This window comes from Cataglyphis hispanica, chromosome 5 (genome assembly GCF_021464435.1).
Source record: "Cataglyphis hispanica isolate Lineage 1 chromosome 5, ULB_Chis1_1.0, whole genome shotgun sequence".
Lineage (NCBI taxonomy): Eukaryota > Metazoa > Arthropoda > Insecta > Hymenoptera > Formicidae > Cataglyphis > Cataglyphis hispanica.
This window is the reverse complement of record NC_065958.1, coordinates 3,610,309-3,628,533: the sequence shown is the minus strand read 5'-3', so window position 1 is coordinate 3,628,533 and position 18,225 is coordinate 3,610,309. Positions and strand designations below refer to the sequence as shown.

The 18,225-nt window shown below is 26.7% G+C and overlaps 1 protein-coding gene across 3 annotated transcripts; it reads right to left on the bottom strand.

Moving 5' to 3' along the window:
* Nucleotides 1–1,000: 1,000 nt before the first annotated feature.
* Nucleotides 1,001–17,450, bottom strand: LOC126849668 (carnitine O-palmitoyltransferase 1, liver isoform). Of its 3 annotated transcripts, XM_050591725.1 has the most exons (16): nt 17,167–17,450; nt 5,789–5,944; nt 5,560–5,696; nt 5,196–5,472; nt 4,531–4,854; nt 4,017–4,216; nt 3,733–3,937; nt 3,533–3,640; nt 3,423–3,448; nt 3,064–3,129; nt 2,645–2,707; nt 2,227–2,338; nt 1,859–2,128; nt 1,625–1,774; nt 1,307–1,516; nt 1,001–1,203 (listed from the first exon to the last, which is right to left on the bottom strand). In XM_050591725.1, exons 2-16 carry the CDS (start codon nt 5,927–5,929, stop codon nt 1,105–1,107), a joined length of 2,388 nt encoding a protein of 795 aa, XP_050447682.1. In that variant the 5' UTR covers nt 5,930–5,944; nt 17,167–17,450; the 3' UTR covers nt 1,001–1,104. The 3 variants fall into 3 exon arrangements, with proteins under 3 accessions (XP_050447682.1, XP_050447683.1, XP_050447684.1); XM_050591726.1 differs by lacking the exon at nt 2,645–2,707; XM_050591727.1 differs by lacking the exon at nt 3,064–3,129 and having other exon boundaries at nt 17,167–17,449.
* Nucleotides 17,451–18,225: the final 775 nt, after the last annotated feature.

Here is an 18,225-nt window from a genome sequence, read left to right as displayed (position 1 = left end):
TATTTATTAATTATTATTTATAAATAGTAATTTTGCTAACTAATTTACGTAACATGCGTAAAAAATTTCAAATTTCAATATATATATGCAATATTTAAATATTGGTTATGTTTCTGTAGTTATTTAATATTAAAATGCTTTTTAAGTTTGCAATATTGTACAACAAAAAATAAAGATTTCATACTTGTACTTTTGCACTTCTGCTATGCAACATTATTAGCAAATCACGACTAAATTATTAATTTATAAATGAGTTTAATAATAGAAATGTTATTTATTGATATATGACAAACATAAAAGTAATTCCATAAAAATCTATTTCTATGTGAAATTGTATATATTGCATATTGAATTTTGGGCCCATCATTTTCTTATAAGTGTCTATCTGTCAACAGGGTGTCTATTCAAACTTGTAAAAAGATTCTTTGATCTTCCAGTTATTTTTGCTCAATATTCTAGGCAACGAGAATATTTTAAAGATTTTTTGGCGTTGTTTCCTAAAATAAGTTTTTTTTTTTTGTATTTTCTAATGCTTTTCATTTATATGAAGGAAAAAACATAAAGTCACTTAAGTTTCAAGTGCTAAATTCACAGATGTATTAAAAAAAAGCTGAATAGCTTTAGTTAAGATAAAAATTTATAACTTGCATAACATTTTCATTTTTTATCAAAAATTAAAATAAAGAATATGTACAGCATATTCAATATTTTGTTAAGACATTTAATATATATATATATATATATATATATATATATATATATATATATATATATATAAAGAGAAGATTTATAATATATTTAAAACATAATTCACAATTTGGTTTATTGCCAACTGCTTAGAGTATAAGAGTTAAAGAGTATAAAATTATTAAAAAGAATTCCCTGATCTCCCCAGATACAAAAAAATTTCTTAGGAATTCCATGTTTTTCCAGAGAAGAGTAGACACCCTGTACCAAGATAATTGTCTATGAGAAATTTCTTCAAAAAGTTATCAAAAGGTTTCAAAAGGCTATTAAATTATGTCTTATATTAAATCTTTCCATGTGCCGGAATCTTTTTCAGTTATAATCATTTTTGTAAGACTGTTACAAATAATAAATAAATCATGCGGATCCGTTCTGATGTATTTTCTTTTTCTGGTCTAGTAAGTTTTTCATATCACCAAGTGCCTTCTCTATCTGCTTTGCAAATCTTGCAGCATCCTATGAATATTGAAATTGCTTAATAACGACGATTATTTAAAAAATTTCAAAAAATATAAATGATTCGTGATTATACCAGTAAGACTAAAAATATTATTCTTACCGTTTTTGATGAAGATCGTTTACTAGAGACATGGAAAAATAAAAGATTTTCTCCTGCAATTATATAAGAAACACCGTAGCCATCATCAGCTACAGGTCCAAATCCACCACCTGCTGAAATGCAATTAGGATATTTTTTCAAATCCAATTTTGAAGTTTGACCATGCGGAGTTTGTGATGTTGACAATCTCCACGGTTCACTTAGAACCTCCTACAAAATAGAAATATAATAAAACGTTTTATTACATTTTATAAAAGTATTAATCAATTGTTACATTATATAATCTATTATTACATCATATAATCAAAAAACAATTACCTTCAGAAATGGTGAGTCTACTTCTAAGTACTTTGATACTACATATAAACAGAATAGGTGTCTATCTATCCCTTTACCACACATGGCATCCTGATAACCTTTCTGATGTTGTGCTACTGCATCTGAGAGTAATTTAATTTTTTCATCCATCTATATCAACATAAGTAAACAAGAAACTCTGTTAAAAATATACGAATAATCAAACATTTATATTTTTGCTTATTTCATCTTTACCGTTGTTGCTTTGTTTTCCATTGCTTTCACCCATTTAGCAGATTCGATAGTGCATGGTCTAACTGTTTCTGTTCTACCTTCTCGGAATAATCTCGTCATAGAAGCTTCGTAAGTTAAACTGAACTTTCCAGCATCGCGATAATATGCCAATTGAAGTGCAATTTGTATATAGGCGTCTGGCGATATGGAATTAGCTTTCATTAAACCTTTGCCATAAGCATCATGCACATAAATACGCAACTCAACATCATTCAATATATCTCGTGCTACCTATATATTAAATATAAAATCAATTTGTTACACGTAATCGCAATATATCAACTAAATATAGTTAAGAATAAAACTTTTATGTTATATTATTATATTACCTGATAGGATTGCTCAATAGCTTTAATACATTTAGCATTTAGATCCCACTGCAATCGAATTGGAGCTGGAGGTGTAAATTCCGGAGTGCCCACACTATGTCCGTCCTTATATCTGAGAGTTATATATATTTATTTTGTAATAAGTTAAACAATTGTACGCTTTTGTAAGTTAGTTATTTTGTATTCATTTTTTTTCTTTTTCTTTTTTCACAACTCGCTGATCAAATAGCTAACCATTTTAACATATTAAAAAACATTAACAAACTTTCATGCATAAATATATTCATAAAAGCCAAAATAATCACTGTATAATTATAGCAAAATAAAAATTATATGATTGTTAGGAATGATGCAGTATGAGAAGTTAGTAATTTATATTCCATGATTCTGTATGAAAACAAGACACAAATAAAATTACCCAATTTCATTATCAGCAGCTATAATAAATTCCCATAGAGTTCCCATCACCGGTGCATCAGCCCTAATAAGCATATTGGAAGAAAATATTGGTCATAATGTGAAAAGAGATATATAAAGGTCTTCATCAATAAAAATATCCAATAGAGAAAGGTAACCTGCAGAAAATAATATTTAGAATACTGAAACATAGGCATAATATAAGAACCCCAAGAAACCTTTAAAGATGTCTGCTGTAAAGAGTACTGGAAGCACTAAAGATTTGGCAAGGTTTCTTTCAAGTAAAATAAAAATATACATATTGTCTGAACAATTTCGTAGAAATCTTTTATACACAAGAAATAGATAGTAATAAAAATTTTTTAGAAGCAGAAGAAGAAATATACAAAATGATATAATTCTATGGATTGTAATTCTTACTCTGTGTGCAGGAATTCCGAACATATCACGTACTCCCACAAGTGCGACATGATTGCAGCATCTGCCCTACTCATTACTTATCATTATATGTGGTGTTTCGATATATACATACGTTTATGTGTGTAATACAAATTATTATATATTATTGAAAATGTAAATCTATAATTGTTCATAATATATTATATATAATGAGATCATGCTTTATACTTGTCTCCATAGTAAAATAGACGAGATAATATTTCGTATATTTCGAAATAATTCCTTTTCTATATAATAAAAATTTTTATAAAAAAATATCGTTATTTTTTATTATTAATATTAATATTTAATATTAATATGTAATCCTAAAATATACTCACCAAGAATGTTCTGCATTAAAGCCGATCTGTGAACAGGAATCATTTTTATAAAATAAAGTTAATCTTAGTTATTTCATATATGACTGTGAATATATATCAATATTACTCACTCTGCCATTGGTCCCAATGCACAGCGTAAATGATTTATCAAACCATCGATCATATCCTTTTCCATGTAATAAAATCCTACCATAATGATCTAATTTGTCTGGATGATCCTAAAAAATGTTTAAACAAGTATATTAATTTATCACAATCCAATTAGTTTCTTTCTATTCAAAATATATCTTCAATTTATTAGATAACATACTGGATCATATTCGTAAGGTACATCGTCTAATGCAACTACGAATGCAGCCTTCTCAATAATATCCAAAGAAGCTTTATTTACACCTTTCGCAAAGAAGTCTTTTCTAGCCCGCGCCCAGGCAGTTCTTTCACCAGCCGTTAATGCAGCTAGTTTCTCTTCTCCCTCTGACGGTGTTGAAGCGTCATTTAAAATTTGTTGGATCTGACTATAAAATAATATTTTCGTCATAGTAGACACAAATAATAGATAATATTATATATTGATAAAAAAATAAAATAACTTACAGTTCTATTTCACATGCTTGAAGAATCCTATTTCGATAATAAATTAACATCTTAAAATATCTGCCTTTATGATAAACTACAATATGTTTGGCATCTTGGTAATGCATAATCTTGTCAACCTCTATTCCTGGAATTCGTGTAGTGTTAAACACTCTTTCATATTGCCAAGAACATAATGGGACTAATCCTTGTACCAGAATCTAAAAAGATACATTTTTTTATATGTGTGATAAGCTTTATTATTTATGTTAAAATATAAAACAATTTTTATTCTTGTGCTTTATATATTATTCTTTTTTAATAAAAAAATGATGAAAACGGAGATACCAAACAATTCAAAAAAATTGTATATATCTTTATAATTATATCATTTTGTTAAAAGTCAGATTTTTAATTATACTATTTAATAGTGATTTTTTAGTAGCTTTATTTTACAAATGCAAGTTTGTGTATTTAAATGAAAATTTCTTCATTCTTAGTAAAAAAATAAAAAAATAACAAAAAGAATACTAACCGGTTCTAATTCTTGACGTTCAATAAGACGTCTATATTGCAAGCAAGAATGTATAACTGCTGCGGCTCGCGCAGCTTGCAAATTCGTAGGATGCGAAAGAATGGCATCAATTCCATAAAAGTTCGAGTTGACCATCAGAGGTGATCTCCCACGCAGATAAACGTATTCCTCCCACCAATCAGATACATAGTTGGTGGCCCACCAAGACTTGAGAACTAAGTAACGCTGCAATTTGACGCCGATGCCATTTTGGAACTCCATAGCTAATCTTTCCATGCGAGCATAATTCTCATCATCCAGCAATGGCCGTACACTCCTCAAATACTATTTCATAAACAATATTTTAAATTTCTGTCTATAATAATTAAACAGATATGGATATTCTATATTTATTCAACCTTTTTTTTTATCACCGATAACATTCTGATATACTAATAACAATCTTATTTAATTTTATTGTAATATCTGATATTTAAGAACTAACGAAAATATACACATTCTGGAATTCATGCCATTAAAACGAGTTTGATAAATAAAATTAAAAGAAAAAAATAAAGTATTTTATAGAATAAAGTATAGATATATACATAGATAGATTCAATGTATGCAAATGTAGTAAATTAATACGTTTAACATAAAATTATAATGTATGTTATTGATCTAACCCGTCTCATAGTGTCGGCTACCGCCGGCAACGGCAAACGTGGTAGTGATCCTTGGAAGCTGTACAGCATAGGTTTATGCCAACCAGAAAACAGCTTCACCAGCAAGAGCCAGATTTGTGTCATCTTTGATGGCTTGCTTTCCTTACCTCTTGCTTCATACATCCATCCTTTGTACATAAGTAATAATTTCAACGTATACCGAATCACGTATATAACTGTTAGCCATAAGAATAGTCCAACTACAACAGAGCCTGCCAGGTGCGCAAGTATAGAGGATCTGTCACAAAAAAGCAGTGATTAATTTCAAAGACATTACCGCCAATCTGCGAACAAATATCTTGTGATTAAGCAAACATAGACATACCCAGAAATATATGGTGAAACTTTTCCAACGAGATCGTACGGAACCTTGTAACCAGCAAAGTGTATCACCGTTACTAACATCACGGTAATCCAGAAGCTTTCCAAAGAAGCTGGATAAACGCCGCTTTTCAGATTATTCTGAAAATGAAATATACATATGTAAAAAGATACGCTTGAATATTCGATATTAATGTTGTCTAGAAATTAAAAACGATGTGTCGGATGATTACCTGAAATCGGAAAAATCTCTTCTTCCACGATCGCACACCGGAAAGCCATACCAAGTGAAGTACCTCCCGATCGAAATTTACATCCCATCCTTCGTGTGTTATCGAGAAGCTGAATGCTACGGCTGAATGGGCTTCCGCCATTCTGCGTTAGCGTTCCTGTAAAATACATTAAAGTTTAAGATTTGATTTAAGAATTAATCTTGCTTAACGTTGTAACCGCTCACAGCTTGCCGTTAAAATTATTAAAAAAACCTAAATCACATTATTTCGTATAATTTAAAAAAAAAAAAAAAACAGAAACCATTGAAACAATAGCTTAAAATACGTAAGTATGTTAAAATGCACGTCTAGAACGTTAATCGCACGAAAATAAAAATTGGTTTCAATTAAGATTTTTTTAATCGTGAATTTTTTTATTGTATATTTAATATAGATAAATGAATTTTTCTTAAATTTAATACATTCTAAAAAAGACTCGTCCGGAAACGATTAATTGACGAGAAAAAGAGCAACTTGATCACGAATATGAGCTGCATGATCGTGACGATGATAATGATGCAGAGTGGACACAGATACACCAGTTGACCTTACTTAAAGTTTCAATTGCGGTGCGCACGCGTGCATGCGTGAATGCATTGTATATCGTGCCAAACTGATAAATATGGGTATTATCTTGCATTGTATTAAAGCAGTGAGTTCGGTGTACTTATCATTTACGATAAACAGTAGACTTAGTTTATGACAAAAACCAAACAGTTTTCAAAAAAATGCTTAGCAAACATTGTGTTTTTGGTCAATATCAGTTATTTTGCGTAACTCTTTTATTGTTTTCTCTTTCCTATTTCTTATCGAACTTAAATCGTTCCAATATTGCACCTTTAATATTTAAATGTTAAAAAATTACTTTAATATTTAACTGTAAAAATCTTCTCATTCTTTTATATCATCTCATTTTTTGATATCATTTTTTCCTAAATTGATATTTTTTTTTTAGATTTCATGCTTTCTAAATTAATATTATTCACTTTTGTCATTGAACAATACGAAAACATTATATTGGAGGTCGCTGTGAAATGAAAGTCCAACGTAAAAATAACCAACTATAATAACCAATGATAATAACCAACGATAATAACCAACCAAAAATTATGCCAGATCGAAGTGTAATATAAAACAAATTAGTGTTATAATAGAATATAAATCGTTATATAAGAATACAAATTAATGTTATGTGAATCGACGGTATCGAAAATGAAATGACGATTCTCTTTTGTATTACAATCTAGTTAATTGTGCTCTATTTATTCAGCTCGAGTGCGAATTTACGTGCGAGACAGAAAGTCCTTTCCAGTTTATTCGATTTTCACTCAAGTTAGAATGAAAAAAGAGTATCGAAAGAATGGGAAAAGAAGATGAGAGTAAATCTCTGGACCGGTACATAATTAATTCAATGAGTTATGCGCGTGCGAGCTATAAAAATATTGACGAATGTCTCACTCTATTAAAGAGAGAGGAAAGTAATCGGTGATAATTTGTGGAGAACGATCGAATATATATATATATATATATATATATATATATATATATATATATATATCTGAAAGTGTGACGGTCAAAATATATATATATATATATATATATATATATATATATATATATATATATATGTATATTTTGACCGTCACGCTTTCAGATTCGGAAATTTTTTAAAAAGTATAAGAGCAAGTTATAATATCTCGATATATGATATCTCGATATCATTTAAGGCTCTCTCTCCAACTGATTTCACTAAAAAAAACCGGTTTACTAGTAATGTAATAAGTATTAAACAGTAAGTCAATTAGTAAAAGTTTTATAGTGCTATCCTTTCAAAGCTTGCATATAATTATGGAAAAATATTTGAAAAAAGCTTAGAAATATATACCTTTCTTAAAAAAATGTATCTCCTAAGCTGCAGTTCAGAATGACATCATATAAGCAAAACGAATAGTAAAATATTAGCGCTTTTTGGGCAACGTACATTTAAGTAATATGTTATATTTATAATCTTAAACAGAACTGTACTTTTATAAATAATATTTGTATTTGATTTCATACAGACATATAGTATCTAACTTTTTTCATATAAAAATATTCCAGAAAAAAATCTCTCTCTCTCTGTTCATGCGCGTAATCATTGAATTTTTCAACAATGACAAAGTGTGTTTGTAATGACCGATAAAATCTATGACTTTAACAAAAACGCGATAATCTCCGTGTGTATTTGGTAGGTGTGTATCATTTCAACGATTCTATTGGTCACGTATTATCATAATATTACAAGATATATTAGTCATTCTTTGATTATTTCCCAATAAGAGATCATCAACATTCTCTTATCAGAAAACGTCATGAACTTATCATTTCTCATAAATTTTCTGTATTTTGAACGCAAACTAAGAATTTAATACGTATTTGTTTTACTCTTTTATTTCCTTATCATTATTTTATGATATATTAATCAAAATGAATAAATTTTTGTACGCTACTGTGACATAATATCTATATCACATATGTTGCAAATAAATTACATGAAGCAAACTTCTTCCTCACTGTAAGTAGATCATATTATGTCTTTCATTTATTAACTGTACATATATTTTGTTGACTAACATATCAAAGGAAAATAAAAAGTTCTACATGAAAAGTTTGCATTCTGGAAAGAAATACCTTTAAACTGTATTCTGAAAAGAAATTAATAGCATCAACAATAATCTCGCAAGATCAATCACAAATACAATTATATAGAGAGAATTAAAATTTAGAATGAGAATAAATCAAGATCGCGTACAATTATGAAATTCTATGCAAAAATAGATTTTAATTCATCTAATAATTTCGAGTAAATTAAATTGAAATTCAAGTTTTACATATAAATAATTTAGCTATAACTTGTTTAAATTTTTTCTTGTTAATAATCTTGATAATTAATTTTTATCAATTTTGAATATTTTATATTTTCAATATAAAGTTTATTTCATGTTTACAAACTAATTATTACAAATCTAAAACACAACAAATTTAGAATTTTGCCGAACTGTTACAAGAAATAAGACATTATGAAGAAATATATGAACTGTCGAAATATGGTTTATAAATAAAATAAATTTATATTCAAATTAAATGTTAAAAAGTCATAAATATTGTACTCACATAAATATTGTATTCACATCGTGTAATACTGATATTGCGATTATTGGAGCTTATAGCGATACATAGCATATTGCATCTACGGAAATAAGAGAAAGCTAATAAAGACAACGATTTTAATGTAAGAAATCAGTATATACAAAAACATACTCATATAGATAAAAGTGCGAATTTATACGTCAAAGATTATTATGAAAGCATGTAAAGTTTTGTGAAACACAAAGTATTGGAACATGATACCGTTAATAATCGAATTAGCTTGAATCCAATTTACTTTTGAGAGAGAAAGAAGAATTTTTTCTTTTTTCTTTTTCTTTTCTTTCTCTCTTTCTTTCTTTCACATTCTTTTTCGATTGATTCGTGTAAATAATTATATAGTGCATAATCTCAAATAATCTCAAATAAATAAAATAGATTACTGATCGAAAGCAATCGGATTCTATCTAGAATCTGAATTTACATTTAATGATATTTTTAATCTGGTCCATATAATGATAAGATAATAATGTTTGACACTCTTCTCCAGTCTATCCAAAATTTTAGATATTTTGAAATTATAATTTCAATTTTTCGATTTTCTTTTTATTTTTCTTTTTATTTTCTTTTTATTTTTAATTAGAGTGAATGTTTTCACTCTAATTCAAAAATAATTAGACAAAGGAGAAACTAAATTATCACGAGACAATAAAAATGTGATTGCTCTGTATATAATAATATACAGATATGAGGAGAGAAATAATATACAGAATATTTAAGAGAAAAATATAAAAACTACAGCCAAGGAAACAATTTACATTTTATTTTATCTATCTTATATTGTGTTATAATTTGCGATTATATAATATTATATAATTCAGCTCACTACCGTTAATTATTGTTTATTAGATTTATATATAAAAGTTCGACGTCGACTATCGATCAAGGACAATTTTAATGCATTAATCAGAAATTCATATTCCGTCCCATATATGCGAACTTTACGATAGTAATTACTTAAAAAAAGTAATGCATCGAGATATAGTATCAATTCTCTGACGTCAATTAATTACAATTAAAGAGAAAATATGTTAATATTGATGTTTATAAATTTTTGCTTTGATTGATACTATTACGAGTAAAATTGCAAACCTCATTGTTTTTAATCTATTTACGTATTAAATATCATGTACGTATAATGTATGCATTTACATAATCAATAAAATTTTATTTATACAAGTAATTAACAATAAAAATATCTACAAAATATTTATTTTTCATTAAAACATAATTAAAAAATATACAAAGTTTGCGGCTGATGGCAATCCAACTACCATACTTTGCAACGCAAATAAAATTATTGATTGCATAGCAGTTATCAAAGTTGATTGAACTTCTCGGAACTTCTCAAAGAATAAAACAAACTCCAATTTACATAATTTAAATTTTTATTCATTAAAGGTTAAATATATTTGCAATCTCTCTCTTTCTCTTCATCCACATTCTAAGAAAATAACAATATGACTTTAACAAAAATAAAATCAACATAAAGATATATCCATATATATGTGTATATTAATGTATAAATAAATTATAATGCTATGTTATATATATATATATATATATATATATATATATATAAATAATGTATGTGTAAATATTATATTATTAAGTTTTTAATAAAAACTTAATAACAAAAAGCGTACGTTTCAGTCCTTTTTTTTTGGACCATCTTCAGCAATTATAAATATTATACGAAATAAATATATAATATTAAAAATGTAACAGCAATAATATGCAATCTAATACTTTTAAGATAATATACTTTATCAAACAGTCTCTTTCTGTCTCAAAATTCCATTGCATTATATTTACCTTCTAAAATTGGTGACTCACTCTTGTTTTATTATTACACTTTTGTTGTAATATTGCTGATATATTTTTAATATTTTATATATTCCGTATACTTTATAATTGCGCTGAAGATCAATATTTATGAAGATATTTTAAAAGACAATTCATCTGTATATTTGAATAATCTGTATATTTTACATCGCGCATAATTTGATATATTGAAGTTATGAAATATTAATTAAATAAAATTTTATTTATATTAAATTTCACTTATAAATTGATTATCGGTGACTTAATCCGTTAAATATTTTTTTGAAAAAAGAATCTATATAAAAAAATTAATCAATATATTATTATTTAAATTTATCTTTGTATAATATATCATATTAAATTAATGTATTGTTTATTTTGTTGTTAATTGAATTATTATCTATAATAAACAATATCACGAAATTTATTTATATATTTTGGTTAATGATTTAATAAATCTCTCATAAATCTAAAATGCGTAGCATAGTATGGCCTTCAAGTTTATTACAGAAACGCGCGACGAACGGAGATATCCCCACGAGAGAAGTATGACAGAGCTACTTTCTACATGATAGTGCAAGACTCTTTTGCAGGCACCAAGACATAATAACTTTTCGCAATAGAAAATTTCGCTACACATAATGGCACACAATGCAATCACAATATATGCAGTCTAATCATAACTTAAAATATCAAAATAAAAACACTAGAAATTAGTGCTATATTTAAATGCACGTATATAGTGAATCATAAATAAAATAACAAAAAAATTCTTATATTATTATTATAAGTACAATCGAATTAAAAAATTAAAGAGTTTAGAAAAAATTTTAGAAAATAAAAAAGTTTAAAGATTTAAAATATTTATATGAAATATTATAACTTATGAAGAAATTATATATAAAATATAAAATTTAACAATACTTTAATAATAAAGATACAAATATAAATTTGTGTTTAAATATAGATCAATTATCAAGTCAGTTACAGAGATGTGAGAAAAAGAAAGACATAAAAATACACATAAAAATTACATTATTAATTATTAATTTTGTAAATTACTAAGGATCATCAATATAAAATTTGTGATGATCTTTTAAATGAAATTCAACAGTTAAGGCACCTGTCCATGATTGAATTCTGTCTTTAACTAGTATCTAACTTTTGTTGCTATGTTGGACTTTGACCGTCACATGGATGTGATCAACGTATGTGTTAATCGTGTGTCCGGACTCTGTTATACGTCGGAAAGCTGTGGCTTCAGTGGAAGCATATAGCTATGTACGTTTTAAGTTATAATAATAAAAAGTCATTTGGAATTTAATTATTTTTATGATATTATTGCTTTTTTATATATTTATATATATTTCAATTGACTGAAAGAGCTATCTATAAACAATTACGCAAAAAGCAAATATATAATGTACAAAAATAATCTTCTGTAAAAATAAGTTCATTTAGAAAACATATACTAAAATGATGCGTATAGGATCATTATTTAAAAACATATATAATTAATAATTGCAATAAATAAATAATGACGATCATATTAGAGTATAAACGAATACAAATAATCTTGATTCAAACCTCTTGACGTTTTTTTATCCTGAACTTGGATGAAGTCATATTTTCAAAATGCTGCATGCATTTTTTAACCATGACTCTGAACAAAATTATATTTTTTGTATTAAAAACATAGTTTATTAAAAATAAATTATATATAGTATAATTATATATACTAAGTTAAAAAATGAAAATGTATTTTATGCACATTTGATGAACTCTAAAGAGAGAATATATCAAACTTTACAGTATATAATTTCTGTTTCGTTAATATTTATTATTAATGATGAATTCCGTATATATTATGTAATATATAGCCTTCGCCTAGGATTTAGAGACGCGTCATTATCTTCAAAACACACGATTTAATATCTCATTTTTCTAAAGATATATATATATATATATATATATATATATATATATATATATAAAATAGAAAAATAAGATATTAAATCGTGTGTTTTGAAGATAATGACGTGTCTACACACACACACACACACACACACACACACACACACACACACACACACACACACACACACACACACACACATACACGTATACAACACACACATACACAATCAGTCTTTTTTATAATCTTAATTTATTAATAAACTATTATTATTTAACTATTATTATTACTAATAATATGTGAATAATTAGGAACAGTAAATCACATTAATAATAAGAGAAAGAATAATGTATAAAGTTTGATATAAGTAATTATTTTACAGCGATAATGATATTTATTAATATTATGTTATATTATTATGCATAATAATGTGTGAGTAAAATGCTTTTGTCATGTCTAAGCCATTTAGTTTATTTTCTACGTGTATTATATAATATTAAATGAGAATATAATAAAACCCTAGCATAAATTTTTTGAAAATAATTTGGTATCTCAAGATTTCTATATTTAATTTCTATCTATTTATGAATTAATTTATTTTTAAAATTGCACAATTTTTTATTATGCTAAATGTCTTAATTTTTTTCGTTTATTATATAATTGTTATAATTTCTTTATCTAATAGATATTACATCACATTTCTCTTTTTTCTCTTTGCTCAAATGACCTTTTAACTGCATGAGTTGTCTAAATATGTGCAAGAGCTGCAAAAGTCAGTTGATTTTTGCGTGCATAAAATATGAAGAATATCATTAATCGCGCATGATTTTATATGTCGTTAATCACGAACGATTTCACAAAAAAAGAAAGATTTGTTTTAAGAAGTGGACTTTGATCCGGAAAAACAACACGTCAACATCAGATATTTTAAGATACAGGTTTCAAATACGTAGGCGGTGAGCCAAATTGTAGCCAATATATACATATATATATACATATATTACACACACACACACACACACACTCATACATATCACACATTCTCTCTACAATTGATCTAACTTCATGTTTTTAATTTTGTATTAATATGTTAATATGTTAATTAATAAGTTAATTATTTTTAAAATGTGATTGTTGTTAATGTTTTTTATGCTAGCTTTTTCTAACATATATAAATAACTATATTATTTTTTTTCTATTTCTCCTTATATATTCATGATACTAGATTTTTTCAGAGATATTAATTTCAAGCCTTTGAAAATGTATGCAGATTCCTCACTACTAGATTTATATTACAGTATTCTCATTATTTAATTATAAAAACATTATAAACATATTCAGAAAATTTAAATTATAAATTTTTTCGAACAACAGGAACAAAAGCATGCAACATTTTGCATCTGTAAAATTTATTGATACAATAAAATTTCGTCTACTAAGCTTAGCAAATATTTTAATATTTTATTATTATTATTATTATTATTATTATTATTATTAATATTTTAATGGCGAGGCAACAAATGGTTTCAAAACGTTAAAATTTGTAAATGTCAAAATTAGATTTCTTTTCTGTTACAACAATTTACCATTTTTGATTGTATCGATAATTCTCTCATATTGTATTTAAAGATATTATTGTAACTATTCATCCCTCCCATTAAATCACTATATAAACTTCATTCATGATAATTTGTAATTAACAATAATTTAAGAAATACGTTAATTTTTATATGATATGATAATATTATTTCTTTTCTTTCCACACTTCATATTCCTTCCTTTTCAAAGCATTTCATTCAAAAAATTATATTATTCATTATGTTATTATATTATGGACATTTTGACACACATTTTGACATAACTATAATGAATTGATATAACTAAACTTTGCACATTATATTTTAGAGAAGATATGTCTAAATATGTGTCCGCGGCTGCCCATTTCAACACGTAGCTTGCATTTTTACATCATAGTTCTGTTTTTTTTTTCTTTTAGATTTGATACTTTTGTTATATGTCATTGACCAATTACAAACAAAATGCGCGTAAAAAAGGACAATCACCTAGATTGAACTTATGCATAATATAAAATTTATTCATGAATATTTGACAAAATCAAAGATTTTCCGTTTATTATATTCTAATGTACCACTATTCGCACATTATAATGTAGAATAAATGTGCATGACAACCGCTGATTAAAATTCCGAATAAGAAATATATTGACGAAAAGCTCTAGTTAGAGTTTAAATAAATTTATAAAGTCAGATAAATATAATTTTTATTTATAAGTAATTATTTATTTATAAGTAATAAGTTCTCATAGTCTATAAAAATTCATTAATTAATGTAACAATTAATTAAAAAAAAAACTAGTTATTTAATTCATATAAACGTTCTCATAAATTATTCAAAATATAAAATAAAAAATAATGTAAAATTTATATAATTTATATAAATAATTTTATTCTGTTTATGATACGGAGAGAGCGATAATATGTCGATATTGTGTTGTAAATTATGTCACTTATCCGAAATCGATAAGTGTCGCATGGTAATACATGGGTGTAAAAGAAGTGTATAATAAAATGTTCGACAACATGCAAATTCATTCACTATCTGAAATTTTGTATTGTCTTTTCGTATGATGGCTGACTGTAAATATTTTTTACAATCGCGCATGTCAATTACTATTTTTTATCGCGCAAAAAACTTATTATTCGTATTATTAATGTCATTATATCTTTGAGATTGACGTGAGAATACCAAGATATTTTTCAATCAAGTGTATGATAATTTTATATAGGAATTTAAAATTGATATGACAATTTGGCATTTGTCTCTTTGATACATATAAATATAAGATCAACAGATATATGTTTACAATTAAAATTAAATCAATCAACAAAATTATAATTTTTAATTATTTAACTAACAAATATAACACATAAATATCTGACACTCGAATAAAAATGTCTAATAATTCTTAATAAAATAACTCGAAAGTGTAAACAATATTTCTAGAATTTTTGTGTACGTATTGAGAAATAACAAATCTGTTCCGTTTAGCTGCATTTTTCCAGTTTTCTTTTTTTCAAACTATCATATCCTGTTTTGCTATGCTTTTCTCATTCATAGTGCTATATAGATAAGTGCGAATGACAAGACAAGTTTAACGATATATGTTGCGCGATATTATAAAGCATTTGTTGTCTTGCTATTAAAATATTTGTTAAACTGAATAGACAACATTCTGTTATATCAATAAATCCTAAACACGTGAAATGCTGCATGCGTGCATTCGCAGAGTTCGAAGAAATTTGCGTTTTAAATCGCCTAAATATCTTTATAATTTTCTAATTAAATAATAAAAAAAGTGATATACAGAAATCAAAGTAACAAATCTATATTTTTGAAATTAATATTCTTGCAAAATTGTTTTAAAAAAATGTTATTTATGAAATTATAATAAGAAAATTATAATAAGAAAAAATAAGATTTTTTTTATTTACATATGTATTTAAAAAATTTATTAATATATATATTATTTATATTAAAAATGTATATTAAGTATGTATAAAAAATGCAAAGGTCATAACAAAAATATTTCAGAAATATACACACATATACATAAAATGATATAATTAATATCTCTCAATTTTATCTCAATTAATATAATTGCTATTAGTAAAATAATATAAATTTTGAAAAATTGAGAAATGAAAGAGAAAAATAAAATATACATATATATATGATTGGCATATTTGTATACAGAAGACTTCATCATTTCAGAATTCAGAGAGAAAACAGAAAGTTTTTGCAGGTGATAATTGTTTTGCAATTATTACAGTGTTTTGTTTTTTGTTGATGTAATATGGATATTACATCAACAAAAAACTTCTTCGATGTATATATATAATATGCATATTCAATAGCGCGAACATTGTTTATATTAATTATGCGTTATAAGTAATGCAAAATATGCAAATCAAATATGAATACGTAATTCAAATTACGAAAACAAAGAAACAATATATGTATGTGTGTATCCAAATATACCACGTGCTACAAATATAACGCCATTATATTAAACGAGAAAGCGCACAGCATAGATAGCTTTCTTTGGCTATCTACTCTTCAAACGCAGACGGATTGTTATTAACATTCGCAAGGTTGATCTGTAAACATGGTATTTATCTTAAGTGCGAACTAAAGAAATGTTAGTTGTGTTCTCCGAAGGACACAAGACAAACATCTGTGAAAAGAGAGACTGAAGCTCGTAAGCGATTGGTTGAATATGAAGGTGTGCGACAGCGCCTCCGACCCGAAAAGTACGCCACGCTTTCTCTGCAGTTTCTAATAATAGAATACGATCTTATGACGCGGTCATTGACGATGTCTGGCTATTACTTACCGGCGATGTATACGTGTGCGTCGACGATATTCTTCTAGGTCTCTATGGACGAGTCAGTGTTTCAGGTAAATACGAGACGTATTCGTTGCGACGAATTAATAAGGCGTACGATTTGACGATGCGACGTAGAAACGTCGAGTCAAGTCAATACACTTCCTGTTACGCGGTATGTCGTTCACGAATTACGCAGAAAAAGCACCTACTGCACGAGTCGAAGCACTGCTACAGACTACAGTACAGCCACGCAACGCACTAACGAGACGACAGCATGAGGGACACCAAGACGGCGTCAAGCGCCAAGATACTGTATTCTGCCGCGCATGCGTGTCCACGCGCGGCTTACTTCTGTCATCTGTAGTGTACGATGTACACTATGTGCAGCATGTGTTTTGACTTTGACGTTCGATGACTGTCGGTCAATTCTAAGCATCAGTTCATAGGCGTGCGTTGCTATGCGAGATTAACGAAAGATGTCACCGTCATGATATTGTGCGAAATTAGTGCGAAATCGTGTTTTAGGAAATCATTAAAGTTTAGGAGAATATATTTCGGTAAGAAGCGACAGTAATTAAAATTTCGAAAAAATGCGAAACTTAAAATGTAATCTTTTTATCTATTTGGACTAGAATTATATGAAAAATTTAAAGAGTAAGAATTAATCAATCGAATATATTTTTTATCTTTACTTTTTATCTAAACTTTTGCTTTTCTCTCTCTTTCTTCCTCGAGAAAGAAAATTCTCAATTGATTGTGAGATTGATTGATTTATTTATTAAGAAAAGATGATTATTTTTCTTATTTCAAATCGCAGGAAGCATTATAGCATATAGTGTTTGACATATTTACGTTCTCTCTCTCTCTCTCTCTCTCTCTCTCTCTCTATCTTTCTCTCTCTCTCTCTCTCTCTCTTTTTCTATCTTTCTCTCTCTCTCTCTCTCTCTCTCGATCATAAAGTTGTCATTTTTTAATTTTTTGTTGTGATCATTTGATTCGCTTGCTGCTTAGATTGTCCGTTTTAACTATAGACATATATGTATATATGTATATGCCTATAATTTT

Coding starts and splice junctions, on each gene's coding strand:
- LOC126849668 (XM_050591725.1), bottom strand. CDS start 5,929: ATGGCGGAAGCCCATTCAGCCGTAGCATTCAGCTTCTCGATAACACAC. Junction 3,130..3,422: donor TTTAATGCAGAACATTCTTG/GTGAGTATATTT, acceptor AGTAATGAGTAG/GGCAGATGCTGCAATCATGT. Junction 2,339..2,644: donor GCTGCTGATAATGAAATTGG/GTAATTTTATTT, acceptor TATAACTCTCAG/ATATAAGGACGGACATAGTG.